The 27,239-nt window shown below is 41.5% G+C and overlaps 2 protein-coding genes across 5 annotated transcripts in view; both read right to left on the bottom strand.

Moving 5' to 3' along the window:
• Positions 1–1,096: 1,096 nt before the first annotated feature.
• gtf2a1 (general transcription factor IIA, 1) lies at positions 1,097–10,008 on the bottom strand. 3 transcript variants are annotated; one of them, XM_044168532.1, is made up of 11 exons: positions 9,759–10,008; positions 7,995–8,096; positions 7,550–7,757; positions 7,098–7,162; positions 5,708–5,783; positions 5,383–5,507; positions 4,770–4,874; positions 4,353–4,415; positions 4,128–4,292; positions 3,629–3,718; positions 1,097–2,731 (listed from the first exon to the last, which is right to left on the bottom strand). In XM_044168532.1, the coding sequence occupies exons 1-11, from the start codon at positions 9,786–9,788 to the stop codon at positions 2,624–2,626; spliced, it is 1,137 nt and encodes a 378-aa protein (XP_044024467.1). In that variant the 5' UTR covers positions 9,789–10,008; the 3' UTR covers positions 1,097–2,623. The 3 variants fall into 3 exon arrangements, with proteins under 3 accessions (XP_044024467.1, XP_044024465.1, XP_044024466.1); XM_044168530.1 differs by having other exon boundaries at positions 4,128–4,415; positions 9,759–10,007; XM_044168531.1 differs by lacking the exon at positions 9,759–10,008 and adding an exon at positions 8,506–8,649 and having other exon boundaries at positions 4,128–4,415.
• Positions 10,009–13,074: 3,066 nt separating this feature from the next.
• ches1 (checkpoint suppressor 1) overlaps positions 13,075–27,239 on the bottom strand; it is a 59,999-nt gene continuing 45,834 nt past the window's right edge. For both annotated transcript variants that reach the window (XM_044169360.1, XM_044169362.1), the window contains 3 exons: positions 25,740–25,798; positions 18,160–18,268; positions 13,075–17,019 (listed from right to left, as the gene is read on the bottom strand). In XM_044169360.1, the coding sequence (XP_044025295.1) occupies positions 16,461–17,019; positions 18,160–18,268; positions 25,740–25,798 (727 nt within the window). In that variant the 3' untranslated portion in view covers positions 13,075–16,460. The remainder of the gene's footprint in view (positions 17,020–18,159; positions 18,269–25,739; positions 25,799–27,239) is intronic.

The raw sequence follows: 27,239 nt of genomic DNA, 5'->3' as shown, positions 1-27,239 counted from the left end.
TGCTCAAAGTAAAGGATAAATGCTGAGATTGCTTTAAAACATTTGATAAATGGTTGAAATAGCTAAAAGTAACAGATAAATGGTTGAAATGTCGAGCTTCTGCCACTCCAAGCGGTAGTAGTTGACCTGACTTAAATATTGGCAGTTCATTCTGTGAAAAAAATTATAGTAACATTATCCACTTTAATATTAACAGAGTTAAATAACATCCACTTCAAATCATTTCAAATAAACACATTTGGAAAACGGCAGGCGGTATCGATGAAGGGGTATGGACTTCATCTGATACGGCTGTGGGGGTAAGTCTGACAAAAAAGGATGGGAACCACTGACCAATGTAGTAAGGTAATATAATAAGGTAATATTGCAAAGGGTTTGAAGACTATTGCATTGCATATGCATTCAAAGCACACCCTTCTGAGTTTTGTTCCAAACTTGATTTAATTTAGAAAAAATAAATGAATAATATGAACAATACATTTCCTTAATCATCTGAACAGCAGCTGGAACACACGACAAAACAATTAGAGAGCAGAGAATACATTTTTAATAAACATCCTTTTCTTAAGCTCAATCATTTGTGAATATCGGAAAACTGAAATAAAGTTCAAAAAGGCACACACAACATTCAGCGATAAGGAGATTAACATAAAATAATTATGCAATTATGAGCTAATTTGATTTTTGAATGTTGTCCTGAAAGCCCAGGATGTCTTGATTTTTTCTTGAAACAGTTCTCTGGTTGAATTGTGTTAGAAACCTCTCCATTGGCACATTATATTCGTTATTTTGAGGATGGTGATGGGCCATTAACAGTCCCTCTTTGAAAGGGACAGCCTTTTTATGGCCACTTTGTTTTCAGTGTGCTTAAAACAAAATAGATGCATACAATTACTTTTTAGTCAGTGGGAAAAACTCTGCAATAGAAAATTCATTTTATTCCAATTAGATCATGTATGTGAAAATGTAAGAAAACGCTTATTTTTCACTTCTTGGTTTTACAAGTTACCCTAACAGTGCTTCCTTGGTGTTAATGGGGTTTCTTTAAAAACATACTACTCTATAGAGCCAACCATCAACCAAATGGACACAACACTCGAAAAACACGTACTTTATTTCAAATTGCTGCAACAGGGGCACTAAAAACAAACCTCAGAGAAACACACGGGCCCCGTGATAGAAAATATTCTCATTTAAAAGTCATGAATAAAATGAAAGCACAGGAGAACATATGGTGGACGAAATGATTTGGAACACAGCGTTAGGTAGCTTTGTCCAGCCAACAGGGGGGAAAAAAGAAAAAAGGAACACTTATTAGATTATAAGAGCACAGTTTGGTGCGGCTTTCCAACCTTTCAAAAAATAGAATATTTGATAAATTTTCAGGAATAAATAAAAAAAGAAAAAAAAAGAAAATTAAATCTCTCTTTCATGGTTTCAACTGTGACATTTTGAGATTATGGGGTGCGAAAGAAAAATAAACTAATACATTTCCACAGAAAAGCGGTGACAACACACACATCAATCAACACACACATACGTGAATACTCACCACATGCCTGTAAAGTCACTGTCTCTCTCTCTCTTTTTCTCACACACACACACACACACAGAGACAACACGCTGTGGCTACTGATTGACTTGACTGACTGATTTCACAACACATTGATAAACTGACAGTGCAAATTTTCAGACGGCTGCAGAGAACTAAAATAAGAGCAAAGAAGATACCCCAACTTGGACAAACTTTCAGACATTTTGTACATTTCTTAAATGAAGTCAGTGTTGGATCTGCTCTTCCTTTTTTTGCGATGTTTTGGGATAAAGATGGATTGAAGCTCCAGAGAAGCTGATGAGGAAAATAACAGTATTTTTGGATTCAGCACTACTTAGAAGATTAAAAAATGCCTTTAAACAACTATTGGTTATTTTCAGATTAATGTAAGTTTACCTTCTTTGTCTTAACCCTTCATCAAACACATTTAAAACAAATGTTTAAAAACAATAACTGGTTGTTAACTACATAAAACACTCTGGAGCACCATTTTCAGTTACATGAATCATCCGTGAAAAAAAATTTGAAGCCAAAAGGTGATTCTGGCCGTACGAAAGGCAGAAATCTTGACTGGTGGCACTAAATTTGGACTTAAATGTAGACACGAGTCAATCCAGTCAACCGACTACAGTGCATCATGAAGGTGTTTCTCATCTACGGGGTTATAATGAATGACGTCTGACCTCCTGTGGGGGGGCAGGTCAGGTCACCCTGGTCCACTGCACCTGTACGATGTGAAATGCTTACTTTCCAACGTATGTGAATTCTCTCAGGAAAAAAAGGTAGAGAAGCCTGGAAAAAGCAAAAAAGATAAAGAACGCTCCGTTCACAGGTGCTCTCTTCCCCTGTAGGTTTCTCATCAAGGCTAGTCGAGTGTTTTTGACAACACCCAGGTTTTACAGTACCTCACAGTCCTTTGGGTTTGTCAGAGTTCTCAAAGACTCAGACGAGGTTTCCTGAAATGAATCCAGTCACAGGATATGGAAGGATATTGAAGTGTCTGTTAACTGGATAGAAGGAGTTACAGAGGTCCTGCTCCTGTTGCTTTGTCTTTTTTTTTTTTCTACTTCACCATTCCGCATCCCCTATGGCTTTGGAGAAGACATAGTCTCTCCCGTTCAGATTCATGATCCCGTCCTTCAGGTGGAATTTCCATTTATTCTTACTTCTGTGAATCTGGGGAGTAAAGAGAAGGAAATTAATGTTGTGGGCGTCAAGGGCAGATGGACACTGTTTCATCTTACAGTGGACACAGTCTCTAATGTCTATAGCCCATGCACACAGAAGACTCAGCCGGACACATACACTGCGATATTGACCAGCGTTCACCGATAGTTCTTTATACGCACTGAATTAGCATCAAATAGTGTTGTAATACACTTAGGTATGATACTGCCGATCAAACACTGCACTCAAGGCAAAATGTGCATCAAGCAAAAACAGCGTTAATATCCCATAGAAAAGGCTCTCACACACTAAAGGATTGTAAAATGCCTCTTCATGGCAGCCATTTCTTAAAAAAAAAAAAAGGAGATGGAGACAGCCAATAAACAATTTAAGAGGCATTCAGCACTTTCACAGTAAAATATCATAACTTCAAAGTTTTATCAATATCTGATAGTATCTGTTTTATTAAGCTGAAATTACATTCATGTTTTATTTAAGTCCCTCTGTGTAGTAAAACTGTTGCTTTGTTTATATTGTCTCCTTGGTTATCAGCAGAAATACAGGGCCTGGAAAAGTAATTTTGAATAATAAAAATTAAAAAAAACGGTTAGCAAATGATGGTGGTGACTCCTAACTGCATGTAGGTGTAAACGTGAGTGTCAGCGTCAGCCTATATATATATATGTGTTAGTCCTGTAACAGACTGGTGACCTGTCCGGGGTTAGAGAGTTGATGAGCTGAAATTAAACTACAAATGATTTATTGATGCAAAAATCCAACATGCTCTAGTGTAAATTCTACATCAACAGATATAAAGGAATTGCAATTTTGGCACTTGAATATTTATACATGCAGGTTGATTCAGTTTTGTTGTGCCGTATTCTCACAGAATTGATCATTTCTTACCTTGTCATACTGGCACACCACCACATTCTCTGTATCAAACAGCTCCTGGTCCTCCTCATCACTGACATCATCCCCACTGTTCAGTGGCTCCTGACGAGGAAACAAAACCAACAAGTGTAACAATATTAATGTTCTAGATATGGTGCAAAAGCCTTTGAAACTGAATTTCAGGTCTACACAACATTAAATCACAGAGTGGTTGATTATGTTGTAGGAGAAACACATTAGTAAATGATCCATGTTTAGTATCTGGGGAAAAGACGATGTCATCATACAGTATAACATAACTTCTTTTTTTCTTTAACAGGAGAAAACACTTACATTGCTTTTTGGCCAATTGAACTTACTTTTTCCAAACACGGATCCACTAAGAGCAATTCTAATTATTTCTGCAGAACCTGACAACATCCAACACTGCAGTGCAGCTGCCATTCAACAAGCATTTGTTCTGTGTCTGTTTGACTTCAAATTTTACAGTGTTGTTTCCTCTGGTGCCCACCTCTTCGACCTGCCCGTCCTCTCCCCCATCCTTGTCCTTCTCCTCATCGTCATCTTCATCATACTCCTCCTCCTCATCCTCGTCCTCTTCTGAGGAGGTGTCTCCGGTGCCGTCCACCTGCAGCATCATGGGAGGCTGCTGGGCCTGAGGCTGGGGTTGGGCTTGCTGCTGGGCCTGGGGCTGTTGTGGGGCCTGTTGTGCAGCTGCACCCTGGGCCTGCTGAACCTGCTGGACCTGAGCTGTTGCTGCCTGACCAGGCTGCGGCGCCATAGCTGCTGCCTGCATCACCTAACGGGAAAAGGGCCCCAGAAGAGAAACTGTGATTGTCACGTCATTAGTCTAATTAGCTAGTTAGGGTTGAAACAGCATAATAATATGTATGGAATTTATATATGGAAAAAAAACCCCAACACAATTCTAAATAAAGCTTCCTGTCCACCTCTGAGCATGCAAACGTAAACATTAACACACCCAGTGTACTTCAGTCCAAAATAGACAGAAGTCAATCAATAATATGACAAGACAAAAAAGGCAGGAAATGGTGGGAAAACAGAACTATTAGAGAAAACTGCATAAGTGCATAGCAAACTTCCAGAAAAAAATCAATTACATAGGAAATTAAGGAATTGAAGCAGTGCTGACCTGTGTATTGCCTTGGACTTTGTTTCCTGAAGCTAAGACAATCTGCTGTGGCTGGATGATGACTCCTGTTTGCTGGGGCAGGCCTCCCTGCAGAGGAGCCAGGACCTGCACAGACAGTTAACAGAAAGAACATGCATATTAGTGTATTGTGTTGTCTTTGGAGATTTCTAAGGGAATTACATTATTTGTTATTTTATTTAAATCTCAAGTGACTTATTGTCATTTTCAAGCAGTAGTACTGTTTTGTTTAAAAGCAGGGAAAGCTGGATTCTGGCTCATCATGTAGTGATGCATTTTAACTACATTTTACTATTGTTGGTTCAATTGGAGTCACTGATATAAAAGGCCAAATGGATAACATGTCTTAGGGGAAAAGGGTGAGGTTTGAGTGGGCAAGTGTCACCCTGATTTCCCAGAATTATTTTATGTTTTTCATGGCATTTCTTTTCCCATAATTCAAGTTACTATTATTATAACTTATTTCCATAGGTTGTTTCTTCCACTGCTTCAACGCCAGAGGACCCACAGCTATGTGGCCAAACTTCTAGCCCACTTTGTTCTAACTTTTAACTCAACGGCGTTGCCTCCATTTACCAAAGCTAGGTGTTCCTACCTGTTGTATGACCGGTGCCTGCACGCCGCCAGGCTGCATCTGCTGCTGCAGGAGGATCTGCTGCTGGGGCTGCTGGATGATGTACTGAGCCCCATTGGGAGCACGGACCACCTGCAGGATCTGACCTGAGAGACCGCAAAACAGAAGAGACGTGAGTGCACGATTGGTGACCAAGTGCACAATTCTCTTGCAACTGCCAGGGGGAACTTGGAGCAGCATATGTGTTACAACAGTAAATGTTATGAATTAACTTAATTTGGCAATTTGAATAGCAAAGTATTTCTTCACAATCTGATGCACAGATAAACTTGTGTGGGTGTCTGACCTTGGCTGGTGATGAGCTGTTGGTAGGGAGTGACACCTGTGGGCAAAGCAAGGGTTGCTGCAGTAGCTGCTGCACTCTAGAGGAGAAAAGGAGAACACACGTTAAAGAGTGACTGAAACAAGGCAGTGAGGTACACACTCACTTGCACACACACAAACAAAGCCCAAAGCAAAAATTATATCTGACTATACCCTAAAGCAGGATTTTAGGGTTCAAGAATGAGGAAAACAAGACCCCTATAGGGGTATTAAAAATGCACACCAGGTACACACGAGTATTTATGACTGTAGTGTTGGACATATTTCTCCGGAGAGATTAATATTTATGAAATACAGCACAACTGCTTCACAATTAAAGTGCTAATATTCATATTCCCTTGGCTGTATTTGCATTAATTCATTTTATCTGTCAGGTTTGATGGCGAAACGTTAGGAAGTTGCAAGCAAAGCTTAAAAAAGATGTTTGAGAATTAAGACAAGTTTACGACAGCAGCACAGATGCCAGCCTCGACATTAACAGATGGCTTGCTGAACAGAAGTGTTGCTGAGAGAAGGAAGTACAAAAAGGAAGGGAAGTGTTGACACTACGTTGCGCGAAAAGGTGTGTCTGTGAGACACAACGGGAACATGTAAGAGGATGCATTATCCCCGGCTTTATCTCCACTGTAATCCAGGCTACTAAACAACTCTCTGACGGCCCTTCCTCTCCTCTACTCTCTTTCTTTCCATGTCCTTCTGGCCCTCCATCTGTCTGTTACTAGACCAGTCGTCTTGCTCTCAGGAAAAAGCCTGCAGAGACACATTAAGATCCTCTTCTTTTTGGCTAGCTACCAAATATGTGAGTGGGAAAAAAAACTAGTAAGAATTATTGCCTTTTCCTCAATAAAAAATATATTAAACTAAAACAGTGCTTGTACGTTTGAGGTTGAAGTCGCACTGCAACAAAATATGACCTCCAAATTAGCATTTTCTAGCAAAATGGAAAGTTTGTGATGGTGGCAAGTGCTGCGCTTAGCTCTGATCGGCTGAACATATAGAAACTCCTGCTTAGTCTTCTTCACTGCCCATCAACAAATTGTCACATGCAACTTGTCAACAACGTCATATGACTGGTTATAGGCTACAGTTTTTGGTTTACTTCCATAATTTTACTAGTTCTTAAACTACTCTGTAGTACTTTAACTTTTTTTGAGGATTGCACAATAACTGCTTTAACTGTATACTTGTACTACTGTACAGTTGTACTACCAACTTCAGTAAGTAAGGGAGTCACTGTAAATCTGTATACTGTGGAGGTCAGCGATTGTTGCATTGTATCTAATGTTTGTCTTATGAGCGCAAAACCCAAACTATAATTTTATATTCATTTTATATGTATACAATCTACTTACCATCCCCGTTGCACTCATGTGCTGTAGAATCTTGGAATCCTGAACAATGACTTGCTGCTGAGGAGCTATGGAGAGAAACATGTTTAAGTCATACCAAAATATTCCCCAAAACTACTAATATCCTGAAAAGAAAATGAGACAACAGAGGAAAAATGATCCGTGAACACTGATTTGGTGAAGTAATTTAATCCACTACTGGCTCTTAAAATCTAATGTTTAAATAAACTGGTAGTTGTGCATAATAATTTCACTTTCTGCATATCAACTTCGGTCAAGAAAGCCCTTCGATAGAGGAATTTTCTTCAAAAACCCTTTTTTCTAGTGGTAAAAGAATTCAAGAGTGTATATGACTTGTTCAAACGGACATTTTGTGGTGTGTAGAAGTGGCACTGTTAGATGTTTCTACTGTCGTTCTTCACCACCACAGTGTGGTAGTGCCAGTGCTGACCAACCTTGCTGTTGCTGGGGAGGCAGGATGACTTGCTGGGCCTGTGCTGGCTGGGTCACCTGCTGGATTTGTTGGACCTGTTGGACCTGTTGGACCTGCTGCTGCTGTTGCTGCTGCTGTTGCTGCTGCTGCTGAGCGGCCTGCAGGACTGCCTGCTCCTCAGTGTGGAAGCCCTCCACTGCCTTGGACTGCAACAGTTTGTTTTCCCATAGCTGAACCATCAGGTAGAAAAAAAGTGGTAGAAAGGCACAATTAACTTCATTAATGTGTGTGGGAACTTCTCAAAATGAGTAGTTGACATTTGGGAAAACATAATAAAAGCTTGAAACCAGCAGGTTCCTACACTACAATGAACGAGAGGATGAAGCACACCTCACCACACTTCTGCACTAGTGATATTTCCCCTATAGTGGCAGTTCACAGGAACTATAATGCTGGGGGACAGTTACCGTTTTCAGCTCCAGAAGCACTTGCTCATCCACTCCCTCGTCCAGGAACAGCTCCCGCACCTCGTTGATCACATCCTCAATCACAGACTTATATAGTTTAGGCTATGAGGAAGCAAGTACAAAAAAAAAAAAAAGTACAGATAACACATTTTCATTACGGTTTGCTAAAAAAAAAGACCATCAAAAACAACATATCTGGTATGATCAATGTTTACCAATTAGGATTTACTTTTACACAGAAAGGATGGTGTGTGGTATTCAGAAATATGTTTAATAGGAAGACATCAGTTACTACTAGTGCTTCACAGCTGCCTTAACAGTCGTATATAATATCTGGTGTAGGTGTTCTGTATATATTATAGGTAGCTCAACTCTAAAACTGGTCCATGCAAATATAGTCCCTGGGATTTAGCTATAATGTACACACAGCACTGTGTGGTTTGTTATGCTAACTTAATCCATATGAACCATATGTCAATCTGTCACGACCAACAAGGTATACAGTGTATACCGTGGTGTGCATGGCGCACAGCGGCACGACGGTCGCATTTCAACACCAGAAGACAGCGGTACAACGTGATGCTGAAAGCGACAAATACGCAGGCCGCCGCACTGCGCTCTATTGTCCCCAATGTCCGCAGCACGGACCTAGGTCTCTCCTTCCCTCCCCCTCGGCCTATCTGCTCCACTATTTAAAGCACAGTCTGGTGTTTATATGTAGAGCCGATGACGTAGCGTCGAGTAGCACCTTCCCATCCCGGGCAGTCTATATTAGAGAGCCAATATGGCCGTATAAAACCAGGCAGCAGAAAGAAGGAGGGCCAGAACCAGAGCGAGGGGAGACGTGGAAGCCATTTTACAGAGCGGCAAACAGCGCGCTCTACAGCCCCGTACATTGTACAATATGTAGCGGAATGTGAAGGATATTTTCGGTGTAATATCTTATGAGTGTTCAGCTTTGATTAAATAGTATGGCCTTGTCGGTGGGGAGCAGGACAAAAATTTTTATGAGATGGGTAAAAGTGGTGGCTTGGGACGGCTAGCCTGCCTTCTGGTCGTGGAATGGTGGACAATGATGAGGCATTAGACTGAGCGTTGACTACTTTCGGCTAAAGACTCTTTAATTTAAAAAAGCCTAATTCATTCGCAGTGGATGGTGGCAAGGTGCTTTGCATACATCTGCATTTGATAAACTATGCAAAATAAACAATTTAGCTTATACTTAGCTTTTATTTGTTCTTTCCTACCCGACTCATCGACACAAGCAATGTTTTAGCCCTTAACTACAGTAACAGCACAAACATCAAATACCGATAATCCATATCTTAAATGTATTTAGCCAGACAGAAAATTCGAGAAGCCTCTGAGACACTATCACGAACCAACTGATGGCCAACTCGTTAAAACTTCAACCTGACAAACCGCCCATAACTTACAACTTAAAAATTGCATTTTCCCAACCCTAAACCTAAGCTACACCATTTTCACTTATTTTCTGATTTTCTACGAAATACAGCTCCTCTCACGTTAGCCATGTTGCTCCTACCAGATGGTTTTATCTGAAAGAAGAATCTAATGTTAGTTTCGAAAACTGATTAAAATGGCCGATTGACTGAACAAGTCTTCATTTTATTTGATATAACAGTGACGTGTTTGTTAAAGCAGATTCATTTTACTGAAGTAAATAAAACCAACTCGTCGACAGATTTCCATTATCTTTACCCCCATTTCCCCCGCTGACAATCCTTAGAGATTGATCCTTACCACTGGGTTCGAGTTAGCCGAGCTCGCCATTATACGCGTAGTGTAAAAACCACACGGAAATAGGCGAGAAACAGAGCCAAAAATTACGAAAAACGACTTAAAACAACTGGGAACGATATTTTAAAACAGCCGGCATCACTTTTGTAAATAAAACACAGTTTTAGCGGTCTTATTTACAATCCCGGGCTGCGACTCCCCAGCCGTCCTCCTTCACTCGTTGTCCTGCTTTATATACTGAGCAATGGAGCTGCGAGTGCGCGAGACATAGGGCAGGGTCAAACCGCACATAACGCGAGATTTCGTGCGGTGTATGACGACAATAGACTGTGATGACGACCAATAAATACAACTGCTGTTGGGGAATGTAGTATAAATGTGGTAAGTTGTAAAAAAATGTGCACAGAACGCATCAGCTTCATAATGCTCAATGATCTTGCTTACTGAATTAGGCCAAATGTAAATACTACGAACCATTTAAGGCATTAACCACAACGTTCCAGGAGCCATACTTTGCACACAACAGTAGATGATTGTAGATAATATAACATAGATATGGAGTAGTAAATAATTAATTTGTATAACAAATATAAACCCCAAAGAAAAACCTGAATTTTATCTTAAGCTTTGTTGTGTAGTGTTTAGTGATAGAAGCCAACTGATTAAAACAGTGCAAATTGCTGCTAAATGTGATGACAGAGAATGGAAATTTCCCATTTGTCTTGAAGTGGTCAGAATTCACAGAAAACAGACGCATAACCTAGTGAAAATATGACATATCCAACATTTGTGTAGCCCACTTTATGTTGCCTAATACTTAAAAATCAAAAAATATCCTAATTCAAACTCTATTCCCTTCGTTTTCACAATTGCCTTTCTTAGCACCACACTCATTTTTCTTTCCGTTTTCTGTATTTATAACACACATGAATCAACATTTCTGTGCAAACCAACTTACTCCTGAAAACATTTTAAATGAGCTACATTTTGCTACATTTCATCAGTGTGTAGGATTTAGTGGCATCTAGCGGTGAAATTGCAGTTTGCAATCATTTGAATACCGCTCGCCTCACCCCCCCCCCCCTTCCAAGCGTGTAGGAGAAACTACGGTGGCCGCGAAACTCGCGGGGAAACGCAAACAGCCCTTCTAGAGCCAGTGTTTTGCTTTGTCTGTTCTGGGTTACTGTAGAAACATGGCGGTGCAACATGGTGACCTCCGTGGAAGGGGACCCACTCCCTATGCAGATAAAAATGTCTCATTCTAATGAGATGTAATGAAAACACAATGATTCTTATTTTTAGGCATTTATACAAGACTGAAAACATATTTAGGCCTATAAATATTCTATTCCATTTCTGCCTATAGCTCCACCTAAATGTTACACACTGGATGCTCTTTAAGATAATTGTACTTTACTGAAGTATTTACATTTTCTGCTACTTTATACACTACATTGGAATATTGTAGTTTTTACTTCACTCCACTTATCTGACAGCTGTAGTTACTGGTTTGCAGGTTAAAATTTGACATACAATAAATGATTAGCTTATACAATATCTTCCATTTTTAGAGATTAAACTTCTGTTAAAGTAGTTAAAATGAGCTGAACCAGGAGCAGCTACAATATTTAAATCCTTCTTATACATTCATGTATCAGTAATAATAAGATAATAACATATCATAGTGACAGCAGCCATTCATCTGCACAATGAGTGCTTTTACTTTTGATACTTTAAGTACATTTAATATTTCTTTCTACTTTTACTCAAGTAATATTTTGAGTGCAGGACTTTTACATGTAATGTAGTAGTCTTTCCCTGGTGTATTACTACTTTGAGTAAAATGACATTTTTATAATGTAACTGTGCTTCTATGTGGGAATATTTGGAGCCTCTGTTTAATGTTTCTACAGCACTTTTCATGTAGTAACATCTTACCGCCACAAGAGTGTGATCACACTACATACTAGAGCTCCAGAAAACAAGCTCTTGTTTTCTTATTCCATGACAGACAGACACACACACACACACACACACACACACATACACACACACACACACACACACACACACACACACACACACACACACACACACAATCCATTCACTTTGCAGCATGCAACTATTTTACATGTAATTCAGGGGGGTGGGGAGTGAATTTTGGGATGAGCCAAGGTTCTATCTGTTTAATCAAAAATACACCTGTCCTGACTACCAGGGGACAATTTCCAAAAACAATAAAGCTTTGCAGTAAATGAGAGCTGACAAAAGCACGTTACTTCCACTTCTGTCTCCATGGAAACTTGCCCCTGTGGATATGGATGGTATAGACTGGGGAACACTCTGGGGAACACAGCTCTCTGTGCAATCATCAATCCACTTAGCACTTCGGTGTGCCTCCTCTAAGATGGAATGTCACAACTACGGACTTCATTTAATTTATTTCACTGAGGGAAAATTAAAGGCCTGCCTGACACTGATGAGAATGTGCTTTTGAATTCACCTTTAATGTGAAGTGTCGTGAAAAAGACGACTGGAGACTCGTGTCAAGTAGGTGTTTCTCAAACTATGAGATCAAACATAAAGCTGCGTTATCCGTCGCTACCTTTGAGTCTCAAGCTCGGTAACTGAGTAGTATGATGCCCTCTAAAGATCTAGAGAATGCACACTTTTCTCCCCCTTCTTTCTTTGCTGTAGTTGCATAGCAACAGAGGAGCTGCTAGCTCCAGTTGTGTTGGTGGTGGGAGCGTGCAGCACAGGGAGGCACTGGCTCGAGATTAAGTCTGTCTCGGCTTCAATTATGAATGGGCTTCCGCTGCCACACGGCTCCAAAATGGCACCACTCAGATTGATAAGGCATTGAGGAACTCTTTGGTACACTTAACTCTTTTACTTCTTTCCCTAAGGGGGAAACTGAGTTTGACTTTAATCAGAAGTATTGAACCTAAATGATTGGAGGAAGTAAATGAATAATTAACTGGCGGAAGAGGCATGGTTATGATAAGACCCTTGTTGATGGGAATATGTGAGGTTAATGATTGGGGTCAGCCTTGAGAGCAAATTAAAGAGTCTCCAGTCTCACAAAGCTAGCACTTTACCAGTAAATGGGGGTTAGTGTGTGTTTATTGTAATGCTTACTATATTTAACTATGAATTTTGAGAGGAGAAATTGTTAAATTGCTGCATTCGTTAGCCCAGATGAACCGCCTACCAGTGTTGCTGTTATTAAATGTGTCATAGTAGCTCACAAGGGTATTATTCTCTTTGATTATGGTTTTCATGTTTGAGCCAAGTCAGTCAAAAGGAACAGCCAAACTAATCTTCTGCAACTTGTATTTTTTATTATTGCAACCAACTGGAAGACAATACATCACATAAACATCATTGCAGTTTTTCAGAAAATGGAAAACAAAATAAAACAACATTTATATATTTTTTGCCACGGTATTGGACAACGTTGATATTTACATGTAGTGATGAAATAGGTCTTGAAATCATTCTTTGGCAATATGATTGCACAATAAGGAGAGAATTGAACATTTACTGAAAAAACCAACACCTGGGTGTACTCCGCATCACATCTCACAGATCAATAACAGTTTTGCATTTTGACATCTCTAACCTATGGCTTTCCAATATTCAGCTCAGACAGTCACCAAAAATAATGGCAGTATTGTAGATAATTTTGTCAGAGAGAAAACAAAACAGAAAATGAAAAAGCGCATAAAACATCAACAAATAAAAAATGGCAACTTGTTTTTTTTTTTTAGAGCGTTTCATTGTTTGGCAGGTTTGAAAGAAACACTTGATTTAGGGGGCTTCTCAGGCAGTGAAGTATATTTCCTTTGCTTTAAAATGTCTCACATATATTCTATGTGTTGCTCTGTTTTTCCAGGACTCCTAGGTCAGGAGTTCATCTTTCCTGCATGTCACTGAGTGAGTCAGAGGAAAAAAGGTGGTTGCTAAAGCAACACATTCTCCCCTCGACATGCCTCTTGCCAGCTGAACACATTATTAGTCACCACAACAGTGGATTGTTACTGCAAATACAGCAGAGTGCTTGACCTGGGCCGCGGGAGCACTCAGACAGATATCAGACGAGAGACGGATGGCACACAACAAGAACACTGACAGTGTCTCCTTTTAGCCTTTTTTATATGTCGGCATGGATACCATACAAAATGCAAAGCCAGTGATGCATGCTACAGGTGGCAAAAGACTGTACCAGTGGATGGGACATGCATTTGTTTGCCTGCTTGGCTCGCTGACAATCACTCAACAGCTTAAACAAAACCATGTCTGACTCTGCTGCTACAACCAAACCCAGCCTATGTTTTCTCCTACAAAGCTGCTTTTTATATGCACTGCATCTGTGCAAGTGGGGGGGGGGAATTAATACTTTAATGCGTTCCTGTTTCAGCGAAAATAATGCCTGTGCAGTATCTATATCACTTCTGATGCAAAAATGTCAAAGCTCACTACTGCCCTTGTGAATTTCAGTCAAGTCAGTGTTTTCATGACCCTAAGTGAAATACACATATTAAATACTTAAAAAAAAACAACTTCTGATCTCCAGATTGGACTCTTGAGATAAATATGTGATCGACTGTATGCAAGCTTGACATCCACAACGGCAGGTAATTCCTTTAATCAAAGGCTTTACAATACTGTATGTAAACCAAAAAAACAAAACATTTTTTTTTGTTATTTATGCCATCTCCTACATTCTCTCTCTCTTTTCAGTTCAGCTCCCGAGTAGCTTTTTTTAGAGATATGAGGTTTTTTCAGGACACCTACAAAGTTTCCCATGCCCGTCTGATCCATACAGTTACAATGAACAATGCTGATGGAAAATAAGGACACATGTACATTTACACACAGGAGAGAGAAAAAAAAACAATACTGTTATAAATAAAGACAGGTAACGTTCTGTCAAAACATGTCAGAGACATGACAACAGAGGTACTGAGGGCAGGCAGGCAGGCAGGCACAATGTTAAAGGGTGTGTGTTCCTGGGCACACAAACTCACACACTCTACAGATGTGTTCTGAAATAACACTGGGGTTAACACTGAACACCTAAAAATCACTGTACAGGCAGAAGAAGACGGAAGCCCACCCCTAAGAGGTGATTCAGCTGGCCTACATAGCCTGAACTCGAAGCCCAGAGGTGGCACCCTCGGGCCTCTAATTGCAGAGTGATCTCCCACGTTCCTCCCTGAAGACGTGTCTTTGAAAGCCCGCTCAGAAAAAAAGAACCCAAAAGATTCAAAGAAACAAAACAAAACAAAACAAAACAAAACAAAAAAAAAAATCCAATATAATCACGGGTATAAGAATTGGCGGCAAAACTTTTTTTCTTTCCTCTAGGATCAAGGTTTATATGAAAATAAGTCATGCTTCATGCTAAATACATTGTTTATCTTACATGATCTTTGAATAAAAAAGATTTGCTTTTTATCTTATTTACAAGCACCCATGCAATATAACTGAGAAAGTCCTGCAGGTCAAATTGCTTCAATTAAGAAAGGAAAAAAATAAAATATTTTCTTACCTTTTTACAGAGTTGTCCACACGGGACAAATTGCTTATATCTTTATGAGGGTAGAGTGAGGGTAAACAGACACAAACAGAAATCTAAACCCACAGTTTATGTTTATAGTTCTTTGACATTGTCAAATGAATAGGAAGGCGTGGTAGCTACTGGTAGCTATGATATCTATACCAGGTGTCTACGTCTATGGACAGAAGTACTGGGGAAGTTTTAGGGACGTTTACATTATGCAACAACAACAACAAAATGAAGGAGATATTGCCTCAGACCCGGCACACTATCCATCTCTATGGTGATAAACATGACCTTTTTTTATTTTAAAATATCTATTCTTAAATACTATGAGTGCTCTTGAAATAAACCATGTCTTTACCCATGATGCTTCTATTATAAGTGGCGTTAAATAATCTTAAGTGCATGAATATATATATCACATTGGGTTTTACAATTATTTTGACACTTAAGGTCATTCTCTCTAGCTCTTCTTTACTACTATGCCTTCCTTTTTTTTTTGTCAGCTGTCGTATCGGCTACATGAAGCAACCTGGTCGCTTATCTTTGGCACAGTCTCACATTTGTGCTCGTGGATGTAGGCGAGTGATGCCAGTGAGCGGCCGAGAGAGCTCTAAGTCTTGTTAAATAGGCTCGTCTCGTCGGCTCTGCCCTCTTCGCTGGCATCACTGCAAGATTGCTACAGATTCACATAGAAACAAACAGGTAAGACAAACAGCCATCGTCTGTGTTCATGTCCTGTACGCTCCCTCCTCAATGTGATTCAGTTTTGTTGTGTTCAACTTGTCCAAATTAGTGACAAAACAATGCTTTTTTTTATGGCTTTCATCCCCTTTTAAACAACAAAAACAACAAAGACACATGAGAAATACCCATTGATGTTAGTGTTGCTGAACATGTAGGAAAACATAGATTTTTGATATTGCCACAAATAAGTAGGATTCACCTAATGCCCTGCAGATAGATAGAGGGAGATGAGAAGTGTCCGTTGAGACTAATGCTGTAGTAACGTTACCTGTTGACCTATTTGTGTATTGTATGTGAGTGTGTCTGTGTGTTAATGTGTGTGTGTGCGTGCTTTGAGCTGTATACCGTCTGTGTGTGTTTGCATGACTATGTACTTGTTCTACGTGTGCGTCTTAGTTTCTCAGGGCCTCTTTCTGCTCCTTCTGGCCCTTGGCGGTGCGGTTTGTGATGTTGTTGAGGCAGGCTCTGACCCCCGCCAGGTGGAGCAGCGACCCCGCTGCCTCCTTCATCTCCTCGTCGTCACTCTCCGGCGGCTTCTCCACCGCCGCCGCGCGCCGCTTCTTCAGCGGCAGCGTGTCGCTAATGCCCCTCGCTCGGTTTTTGGTCCAGGGCAAACTGCTTCCTGCCAGAGTCCCAGCTCCCGCCCCCGAGCTACGTCTCTGTCCGCGCAGGGGCTGCTGGGAAATGTAGGTAGCGGCGGCAGTGGTGACATGAGAATCCAGCGGGATCTCCCGGGGCTCGGGTTTGATGTCTGATTGGATCTCCACGGCGATGATGTCGTCGTCGTCGTCCAGGAGGGAGGAAGGGGTGGCGACCTCGGAGGAGCACAGCCTGCTGGGGGATTTTGCGGTGCTGTAAGTGTGGTCGTCCTGGAGGTCCTCGCTGCAGGGCGGAGGAGAGTAGCGGGATGGGCTGTCCTGTCCTCGGCTTAGATAATCTCCCAGGGATGATCTGTATGAAGCAAGGACACAGAGCGGGGGGAGAATATTGTTACTCCTGCTGTCACACTGCCAGCCAGGTGGCCTGCCGCTTCACTCCACTGAAGCTGCTCCAGTTTGCTCTGCATTTGGCTGGAAAGCAAAAAAAGTTCAAGTGATAATCTATCACCCCCAAATAGCCCCCTAGGGCCCAATGTGCATATTTCTCTGGTCAGATTAAAACCCTGTATCTCCGAAAAGAGTCAGCTTTTCCTTTTAGAAATAAGCAGACTCATTTTGAGATTGCCACCTTTGCATTTTTCAAATGACACAGTGCATTTTGAGCAGCTCTCGTGCTCCCTAAGGTTGTGAAACTTGCTCAGCACATAAAGGACCTTGCAAGCTTTAAAGTCAGAACGACACAGAATGACGATTCGGCAGCGAAGCCATTTAACCGCTGTCCACTATACATCAGCTTCCACATTATACTGCAACACATATTTAGCTCTATTAGTCAGAAGACAATTTTCTCTGTAAGGCATTAAAGGACAGGGGTGTATTCTGACAACCAATAAATCAAAAGGAGCTTCAGCAGCGTGCCCTGTCCCCCAGACATTTTCTCCCCTCAAAATGAGAGGGTTAGCATATTAATATCTTATAAGAAAAACACCCCTTACAGTGATCAAATATTCACTGCATACCTTTAGTGAGACTTTAGGTATGTTTAATTCATTATGCGGTGCAGGCCATCATACTCTTATGCTCCTATGATGGATGTGCATGTCCATGCATGCTCCTAATGTTCTTTGAATCATGAGGCCTCTCCCTCTAATAAACCTGTTTGTGTGTGTGTGTGTGTGTGTTTATGTGAGAGACCGTTATATAAACATACCTGGATAAAATGTTCTGAACAGTGGGGAGCGTGTGAATGCATCTGACGTTTGGACACAATAAAGATGTAATTATGTAAACTATCAGTGGAAATTTTTTTATGTGAGGTCTGGTTTGTGTGTGTGTGTGTTTGTGCTTTTTGTGTTTGTTTGCAGGCTACTGTATGTGTGCATTTGGGTTTGGGTGCGTCTGTGTATGTCTGTGAGGGAATGTGTTTGTGCAGGGAAAGCCCTGACTGACATTAATTATATGGTTGAGGGCACCAGGAGCAAAGTTTACCCACCTTATGGCCGAGGTTCTGCTCCCCACAGGGCTTACAGGTAGGGGTCTTATCACAGGGAAGAGTGCCTGGCTCCTGACACGGGCGCCATTTTGGATCACACCACGAGGAACTAAAAGAGAGAGCGAGAGAGCAGCAGACACGAGACTTTATACACACAGATCTTTAGTCACATGCAACACACAAAACAGTTTCAAAGTAGGAAGGAAACACAGAGGAAGCTTCTCCAAAACCCGATCGGACCTCGATAAGACCCGTGAGCAGCTCGATGAACATTCACTGACCGTCTGAGGAGGCCAACAGGGCAATATTGATGAGCAAGGCAAGGTTAAATTGAGCGGGAAAGCGTCATAAATGAGTTAAGGCCGCTGCGAATCATTCAATTACCAACGACCGCTGGGCTCGGCTAAATCCAGCCTATCTGATGCTGTGGGCTGAACAGCAGGCGGCTGGAACTTCAAGGGGGATACCACCGATTTTAAAATGTGTGTGAGTAATGACACATTTGTCTTGTTTAAAACGTATCTAAAACTCATTCAATGTATTTAAAGCAATCCACATACAATACTCCAAATTCACAAATCAAACAAGGTTTTAGAAATGTTTTATACATTTATTAGAAGTTAAATTATTTAAGTATGATTCCAGACAGTTTTTTACTCTTAATCTGTGGATTGCTTTCTTGATTAACTGCCCATAAATTGTCCCATCACAATTTCATGTATTGAAAGTCCCCAGGAGCACAGTGGGCTCCATCTTTAAGTGGAAGACGTTTGGAATTACCAAGACTCTTCCAAGAGTTGTCCACCTGGTCAACAGTAACCAGGCAGAAAGGGCATTGGGTTGGGGAGGAGGAGAAAGTGGCCCAATGGCCATGCTAACCAATTTTCTCAGAAACCAGAGAACCTACCAGAAGGACTCTACAGCACTCCATCTAAGTGCCATTTCACTCCACAGGCATATGGCAACCCACCTGGAGTTTACCAAATAGTGCTTTCTCTGATCTAATGAGATGAAAATTGAATTCTCGGGTCTGAAAGCCAAGCATTTCAACTGGCAATAACCAGGCGCTGCTTATCACCTGGCTATCACCTGGTGTCACTACACTGCAGCATGATGTTGGCACCATCATACAAACGGAGCCAAATACAGGCAGGTCCTCGAAGAAAACGCCACAGAATGGGGATTCACCTTCCGGTAGCACAACACCCTGAACCACACATCCAGCATAATGGACTGGCTTTGGAACAAATCCCTGGATGTCCGCGAGGGGCCCACCCAAAGCCTGGACTTGAAGCCATTTGAAAATCTGTGGGGAGACCTGAAGATCATGGTTTACCAACGCTCCTAATCCAATCTGACAGCTGGTAGACTCAAGACTTAAAGCTGTACTCACTGTCAATGCATCTTCTGCGAATGCAAATGAAGCTAGAGCTAGCAGCCGGCAAGCTTAGCCTAGGAGAAACACTGGAAAAAGGGGGACAACGTGTCATTTTTACACTTCTGTTTTTGTAGGAATTAAACAAACGAGATATAATGTGTTTATTAATGAGCTCTTGAGGTGCCAGGATGTACATTTTTTTTTATGTTTGGACAGAGCCAGGCTAGCTGTTTCCCCCTGTTTCCAGTCTTTATTCTGAGCTAAGCTAACAGGCTACTAGCTGTAGCCTCATATTTATTGTAGAGACATGATATGAATGGTATCAATCTTCTCATCTAGCTCTCAGCAAGAGAGTGAATAAGCGTATTTCCCCAAATGTCGAACAATTTCTTTAAAATTTCTGATTATGTTTTCACTTTTCCATAATGAATTAGGTGGGTGTGTATGTGTAGACTACTGGAACTCTAAGAATTAAACTTGGTGGTGCCATCCAGATTTAAAATAAACCCACTTGACAAGGTTAATTTAAGGTTCCAGCATGTCCAGGGGGATTTCTGAAGATACTGGAACATTTTCTGGTTCAGAACCAACAATGTCTCAGTTTAAAAAACACTTTAGAATTAAGTGTACCGCCAAATAATAAGTTAGTTTCTTATGCAGCTTCAGCTTTTCCATCAAGGTCAGAGTCTTTGACTGTGGTTTCCTACTTGTGGAACGACATGACCATTTTCACAAATACTGAATGGACTGTGAAAGACCAGAAGGGAGAGCTACGTCAGTATATGCTTTCAACTCTGCAACAGCTGTGAATCTATAACTATATATTTATTGTCTGTGTTGCAGAGGATAAGATAAGATAAGAGAGAAAGACAAGAAGCGTGTATGTGTACATCTGAGCCAGAAGCTCTCATTACTCAGGGCTGGCTGCTCACCACAGCCATCCCAGTTCACTAAAGCAGCTGTCATTTTCATCTCTAAGGTCAATTTGCATTTCGCAAATGATGACCTGCTGTTTGCTTTGTCAGCCGCATAAGCATTTGTTAAGGTGCAAATCCTAAAAACGTTTTACCATAGCATAGGTTTGTTTTTTTTTTGTTGCTTTTTTTTAATTCTGATTTTAAATCTCAGTGAATTTATGATTGATGTTATGAGGAGAAATTTAATTCGCCCCAGGAACCACAAGCTCATTAAAACATACAAGTTGTCATGGCGAGGCCCCCCAGAAAACCATCCCACAACGTATATTTAGTTCATGTTGTAACGCACAAAGATGAATTATGATAGATCTGTTTGTCGTTTGTCATTGTTGGTGTGTTTCTGTAGCTTTTCTGTGGCCGGCTGTGTCCACAGTAATCTTATTGACTCCAGTTAGTGTGGCTCTGCCCCTGATATCTCCAGCTCTGCTCTCCATAACCTTATAAGTAGGTCCCTGCACAGAGTCTCTTTTATAATCTTGATCACTCGCTGCATGGTTGTGTGTGTGTGTGGGCAGTGCATTAGGTCTCCCCGGGTTGATGTGCACCCACCCCTCCTTCCCCACCTCGCTCCAGTCAGGCTTTGGGTTGCCATAGCAACGGCTCCCCTTCCACATGCCACAGAGTGGTAGATCATGCATCAGCAGAGAAAGTGATAGAGAAAAGCAGAGAGAGAGAGAGAAAAGGAGGAAAAGAATTACCAAGCTGTGTTTGACACGGCCTCTCATAGCTCTGCGACACACTCTTGACCACCTCTGTTTACCCTAGATACACACACACACACACACACCTCCCTCCTAGTACAAGCGCAGACAACTCTCCTCTTATGTGCGTGTTCTGTATCTTCACCTCCTCGCTTTGCTGTTTGAATTTCTCAGCAAACCATTCTCTTTCTCTTTCTAATTCCGTCCTCTCTTGTTGATTTCTTTCCCTCTCTATCGATCGCTGTCATTCTATGTATAGTGGTGACTCACATCTCCAGCTGAGCAATGCACGCCGTCTCTGCAGGTAAAAAGCCTGGGACATATGCTAAGGAGATGAGGTGACAAACTAAGCAGGGAAAGAGCAGGCAGCACACCCAAAGCCCATCCTCACTCACTGAGATTGAGCAATACATTTTACTCAAAGCTCAAAGCAATAAAAAAAAAGAAGAAAAACACTCGGCTTGGTAGCAGAAAGCAGGACGAACTGAGGGAAAAAATGTAAATACAGAAGAGAAGAGGTGTCTGTCTGCATCTCTGCCTTTTTCCTGGAGAGAAAATATCCTCTACTATGTCTGCCCAGCTGATCTGCCTTTCTGTCTGCTTCCTACGTCTTCGCCTGCCGCCCGTCTCCCCCTGCCTGCCTGTTTTCCAGGGCAAGCAAAGCCCTCAGCCTCCCTCCCCTCTCCGCTCTCATGTGCCGTATATGCACTCAGCCTCCCCTGCTCTCCTGTTAAATGAGTTCCACATGGCCCTGCAGGCTGCAGTCTCTGCACGGCTGGCAGAGGAGTGGACCAAGTACACACAAACACACGCAGTCCAAAGGTTCAAAGGTCACTTCCAGCAGACCTTGAGAACGCAACCATTTGAAAGTGGCCTCTTGCTCAGTCACCCCCCCCCCGCCAGTTTGGCTGCTGTGCGTTAAACTGTTGTCTGCCTGGCTGACTGGCTGACTGGCTGACTGGCTGGTCTGACTGACTGACTGGCTGACTAACTGACTGGCTGGTGGGCTGAGAACGCTGGCAGTTTAACTGGATGGCTAACCGGCTTGTCTATCTGACACTACAGCTGAGCGTCTAGGTGGCTAGCTGACTGACATGTGTTATGACTTGAAGGGGGGAGACAAATTAAAGCAACACTTCATTACTGTACCTTAATAAGCTTTCAAAACACAGCTACAAACATGGGTCATATCAGGCCGAATGCTAACCCGCATCCTTGCTGGTTGGATTCAACTTACCTGTTGTTCTTTTCTGTTGATGCAGTTTGCCTGAATTTTGTCACATTTTCTATGATTTGTATTCCCTTAAACATATTTAAAAAAAAAAAAAATCTAATGTTTTGACCTGCCATTTCAAAGATGATTTGGGCTCGCTTGAAATCTTTTAGAGTCTCATATTGCTTTGAAAACTTAAAGGGGCACACATCGATTTTACACATGAAGTTCAGGTTACTCGTCTCAAGGAGTTCTACTCAGCCAGTGAAAACAACTGTATAATGTCTTCTGTGGCTCTGTAGGGAGCTTTGTCAAGTCTGAAAAAATAATCCTGATGATGTCATCAGGGTTTGTAGTCGTGGTTAAGTCACTGCAGAATTAGTTAAGTTATTTTCCAATATTTTGTTCCCAACTGTACAGTGGTGAAGTACTCAGAGGTACTCAGATACGTTACTTAAATAAAAGTAGCAATATCATAATGAATTAAAAAAAAATAACATAAGTAGAAGGTAACTAAGGACATTTACTCAAGTACACATACAGGATAAGGGGCCCAGCTACAACATTAAAAAGTTGTTTGAATTAGTAATACTTTTATAATTAATATAATAAAACCCTCTGAAAGGGGCCATCATTTTGTTGATAACACAACAAATTTTGAATGCAGGACTTACTTACTGCTTGTAATGGAGTATATTTATACTGTAGCATTGCTACTTTTTCATTGGTAAAAAATCTGAATACTTCTTCCACCACTGCTTAAGTAAAAATACAGAACTATCATCAGCAAAATGTACTTAAGTATCAAAAGGAAAAGTACTCAATATGCAATAGAATGCTCCCTATTATTTTATATTATGATATTGGATTATTATTACTGATGCATTAACTTGTAAGCAGTATTTTAATATTGTAGGTGAAGGAGGTGAAGCTAATAATAAATATTTTACAACTACTGGGTAGTATTTCAGAATCAGAATCAGAATCAGAAATACTTTATTGATCCCAGAGGGGAAACTCTTTTGTTAAAGCTGCTCACTATCGCATCAGTGCACACAGGAATAGAAGTTCTAAGCAGATCAAAATATAATACACTATAATACAGGCAAGATAAATTAAGTACAAAGTGGATATAAGTATAAAATTAAAATAAGTGTAAAGTACAAAGTGGATTTACCGGTTGATGATACGGTATAATACAATGTAATAATATAAGTAAGAAGTAATAGTGCAAAAATGAGTACTTTCAAGTTATTTGTAGCTTATTAAGATGCTTATGAGACGGTGGATATTGCACAGCAGTAATAGAAGTATGAATAATTATCAATAAATTAAACTGAAAACAGAGTATATTGCACCAGAGTATTTAACAGACAATACTGGACAATTATTTCAAGTATTGCAGTGATGTTAATGGTCCAATGTCCAGTTTAATGACTTAGGGTTATATAGACAGACACTGTAGTTTCTCTATAACAATGCATCATCATAGGTATAGGTGAAATCTGACTCTGCACAGTAACTATAATTGTCAAATAAAAGTAGTGGAGTAAAAAGTAAAATATGTCCCTGTGAAAAGTAATTAAGTATGTAGTATATTAGGGCTGAAGTAGCATGAAATGAAATACTCAAGTAAAGTACCTCAAAATGGTACTTAAATAAATATACGTAAATATACCTAGTCACTTTCCACCACTGCCCGTTCAATTCAGCTGCTATAATGTCTAAATTATTAAAATAGCTACTGCTCTCTAGCTGTCTGTAGTTTCAATAAAACAAACAAAAAAAAAACCCTTCATCTAAAAAAAAAAAAAAAAAAAAAAAAAACTTGGAAGCCTGACCTTGTCTGCCATCTGAGTAGAATATTCTGAGTTTATTGTTCTGGTAGAGCTGAAGGGAAGTCATTTGTAAATAGATGTAATTCAACAGACGTAAACCCAATACATGTTTGAACCTTGAAAGTGGTTGTGATGTGCAGATATGCTGCAATTAAACATTTAACAGCTGGTCAATTTTTCTATTAACTTGGACACACCCTTCCTTTGCAGCTGACAGGTTAATAAAGCCTGAGAACAGGTTTCTAAATTGAAAAAAGGTTCCTTCTTAAATGAAAGTAGTTAAATAAAATAGGAACACTTAGACCGAGCAGATCCTCTATAATTTAGAGCTATTAAATGATGAACTTTGGGGTGATGGGTTGGATTAAGGACACAGCTGCCATGCATTGTCCTTGTGTTCATCCTGAGCCGGTGCTGGGCCACAGGGAGAGGCAGATTTCAGCCCACATCAGCTCAGAGCGGAGCAGCTCTGAAAGCTCTGGGAATGGGAGATGGAAGTAATAATGGAGGGCACTAACAGCCCCAAACTCACTCTCTCTGGCAGTCCCCCCCCCCCTTTCCTTGTCTTTGCCTCTGGCTGTCTGTCACAACTTTCTTTCTCACCGCTGCCTCCGAATGTCACGCCTGACCATTCTGCACCCTCTCTCCATTCAAAAACACATTAAAAAAGTTTCCTTTTCCTGTCTCTCCAAGTCACATGTGCACTCCGAGTTGGCCTTCCTGACCGTCTCCCTATCTATCCGTCCATCTGTCCAGCCGCTCAGACACATCACTCTCAGATTGTGTGCGTCAAGAGGGAGTCCAGGTTTTCAGACACTCTCTCCAACCCCGGCTCCTTGACCATTACTACTCCATTATCAGTGGCGATGGAGGGCGCGCCGCAGACGCCTAATGTATCCATTTCCCCCTCCATTTAGGACTCGGCAGCCCAGCGAGCTCCTGGAGTGCTCCCTGATTGGGATTGAATGTCCATTTAAACTGCCGTCCAGCCACCAGTGAGGAGATCGGGGGGGAAGAGGAAGAGGAGGAGAGGAGAGGAATAATGGGAAATACAGGGAAACGAAGGTGTATCAGAGTAAAAGAGTGAGACTGTATGTTGTGTTGAATGAGGAAAGGAGGGAAGGGGATTGCTCCCCAGCCTCTGATTTGAAGCTGAGATTTTCTCTCTCCTCTCTTTTCCTCTCTCACTTGCTGCATCTCTATCACTTCTTTTCTTTTCTTTTTTTAACTTTCAAATACGCCTCCGTAGAAAAAGCATTCCTCCTCTGGCACCAAGCCAAGTGTCAGAACTCAGCACTTGGTATTCTCAAGGTGCGCTTCTAAAAAGAGGGATTTGGAATTGAGATGATTGGAGTTGGCACATCCGTAGAGGGTTGGGGGAGTGAGACGAGACAGAGAGAAAGAGCAAGAAATAAAGAAACAGGCGGGAGATCACACACATACAGTACAAGACTTGCGGAGGTGAAACGGTACCTTGTAGGAGAACTCCTCCGTTCTTTCTGAAGAGGGGACTCCCCGACCACAATGGAGGACTAGAAAGGAAAGAAGAAGGGATGGGGGGTGTGGGTGAGAGAGAAAGAGAACACTGGTCAATCATTTGATCATGTTGCAGCAGCCAACCAGCCCAGCAGGCTTCATCACGAGGCAGATAGCAAGGCAAGAATTTGAGCCCATAAGCCAGTGCTTCTGATTATAGTGATTAGATTCCCGGGTGTCCCACTGTTGCCATTATTCCCTGTGATTACCTCGGAGAATTACAGCCTCGCCGCTGTAGTCCATGGGGGTAATTTCTCATGACAAACCCCCACCACCCATCACTGGTCCATTCACACACATTCAATTAAAAAAAAAAAAAAAAAGCCTCATCAACGCACACACATTTAACTCGCGCTCATGTCACACAGGCATGTTTAAGACAGACTTGCGTAGTGTGACACATTCAAACACACGCTTACAGTCATGCTCTTGCAGCAAAGACACACACACACACAGAGGAACACACAAAGCCAGGGACTCAGTTTAGGTGATCATTGCACCACTAATGAGGGAGGTAATGACTGCATTTCTCACATAGACTGAGACATCTTCACTCACACAAGAAGACAATAGATACAGTGCTGCTGGTGAATCCATAATTTTCAGACAGAGGGAGAAAGATGGATGGACAGGGAAAGAGAAAGAGGGAAAAGGAGAGAGAGAGAGAGAGCGAGAGAGAGAGAGAGAGAGGCTTTAAGAGCTTTTTCCAGGCTGAGTGGTCTTTAGCTCCCCATTAGCCAACACGTCCGACTGCTCCTTTCTTTTTCTCTCTGTAGCTAGACAGGCTGTTCTCAAACACAGTCATTGTGTGTCTGACAACATGGATCTTGGTCATATGTACACACACACACACACACACACACACACACACACACACATAACAGACACCCAGGACAGAAAACACCTGGGGATGCTGTGAACTCTGAAAAAGCAACCCACTCGTCGTTTCCACTCATCAGGAGAGTTTCCTTTGTAATGTGAGTCCTGTTTTATGTTCTGCTAAGCTGCTGAATGAGAGGATTTGGACGTCTGCACTTGTGATGTGGCACTCACCTCACCAGATGCAGGGGAATAATGGACATGCAGACACACACACACTTACTGTACATGCACACACACAATATGAAAAAGCAAAAGCAGTGAACGCAAATTTCAGCCCTGAGCCACCTGCTGTTGCCATGGAGAGTTGCCACATTGCGTTGCCACGGCAATAACATATTTTTCCTGCGCTAACAGCCTGTCTGTTTTCACCCCCCGCCCATTTCATTCCCCCCCCCCTCACCCTTTTCTCACTCTTTCTTTCTGTCTCTCTTCCCATCCCTCCCTCTCTCTCAACAAATGGCTTCACAGTGCGACAGCACCTGCCCTATACTACATGTGTTGCCATGGTGGCGTTCCCGTTGCCAAGGCGACCCTGTGCATTTAATGTAGTGGGCG

Source organism: Siniperca chuatsi, linkage group LG16, assembly GCF_020085105.1.
Source record: "Siniperca chuatsi isolate FFG_IHB_CAS linkage group LG16, ASM2008510v1, whole genome shotgun sequence".
In the NCBI taxonomy this organism is placed as follows: domain Eukaryota; kingdom Metazoa; phylum Chordata; class Actinopteri; order Centrarchiformes; family Sinipercidae; genus Siniperca; species Siniperca chuatsi.
Note: the sequence above shows the minus strand (reverse complement) of the source record. Positions and strands in the feature narration are given on the sequence as shown.